This window comes from Pundamilia nyererei, unplaced genomic scaffold (assembly GCF_000239375.1).
Source record: "Pundamilia nyererei isolate P.nyererei 1_Seehausen unplaced genomic scaffold, PunNye1.0 scaffold00006, whole genome shotgun sequence".
In the NCBI taxonomy this organism is placed as follows: domain Eukaryota; kingdom Metazoa; phylum Chordata; class Actinopteri; order Cichliformes; family Cichlidae; genus Pundamilia; species Pundamilia nyererei.
The window spans coordinates 1,625,040-1,626,167 of NW_005187407.1; the positions used below are offsets into that span (position 1 = coordinate 1,625,040).

General features: G+C 46.6%; 1 protein-coding gene across 6 annotated transcripts in view; it reads right to left on the minus strand.

The window, feature by feature from the left end:
* trim36 (tripartite motif containing 36) overlaps positions 1–782 on the minus strand; it is a 28,865-nt gene extending 28,083 nt beyond the window's left edge. For all 6 annotated transcript variants that reach the window (XM_005722020.1, XM_005722019.1, XM_005722017.1 and 3 more), the window contains exon 1: positions 438–782. In XM_005722020.1, coding sequence (XP_005722077.1) covers positions 438–500 — 63 coding nt within the window. In that variant the 5' untranslated portion in view covers positions 501–782. The remainder of the gene's footprint in view (positions 1–437) is intronic.
* Between the last annotated feature and the right edge of the window lie 346 nt (positions 783–1,128).

A 1,128-nucleotide genomic window follows, 5' to 3' on the forward strand; every position in this document is an offset into this window, starting at 1 on the left:
GATAGATAGATAGATAGATAGATAGATAGATAGATAGATAGATAGATAGATAGATAGATAGATAGATAGATAGATAGATAGATAGATAGATAGGTGAGGTTAAATTAAGGGAATGAATCTCTACTTTTGAACTGCAATAATGTAAAGTGACAAATTTTCCAAGAACAGAATAAAATAAAATAGTTTGTGCTACAGGAATACAATAGGTGTGGGTCTTAATAACTCAGTCACGCACTCGTAGTGTATATAACGTAATATAATAGCATATTGTGTGACACCAACAAAGAACAGATTAGAATAGAAGTCTATGAGCATGCCTCTCCATCCTCCGACAGTCCTGCAGGCCGGCCCGGCGCTGCTGTTGCTGTCGGAGCATGCTGACAGGCAGATCGCCGCTGTCAGAAGGACCATAAATCATCCGAGCGGATGAGCCTCACCTCGCCCCTCTCGATCCGCTCCACGATGCTGGCGAACTCCGTCATATCCTCCGAGTCCGACATGGCTACAGATGATGGTGATGATTGTGGGAATGACGATGGATGCACAGTAAATAGAAGAAGAGAGCACCTCGATATTTAAAAATGCAGAAAAAAATGACGCAAACAACTGCTGCGGCTTGTTAAAGAAACAGGATAAAAGCTTCACAGCTTCGCAGGGGAGGTGAGACAACACCAAGAGAGGAAGAGCCGCTCCTCAGACCATATCCACATCATCCATCCTCTCTCGTCCTCCCTCCCTCTTTCTCTCTCCGCACGGGTTTAGGTTTGTCCGTGGAGACTACAGTAGCCCACATATGCCGGCAGCAGTTTAATTTTAGTTAGCCTCATCTTGGAAGGAAAAACCCCGCCCTCCCTCCTTTGTAGCCTCCTGTGCCATCTCCCTCCTTATCCCCACATCATCCCTCGGCGGCGATGTCTCGCCTCACACAGCTCTTTGTACTCGCCTGATCTACCATTTATCACCCCCCGAGTGAATGACTTCCCTTAATCTGTCAATCACTACAAAATCATAATCATGTCAGCCTGAAGATTAAGGGTCGGGTAGGGAGGGGGGGGGGGGTCTCAAATCAGTTAGTGCCGCTTATTCAAGTTTCTTTTACGCATGGCTGGCGGCGCACTCACGTGCGCA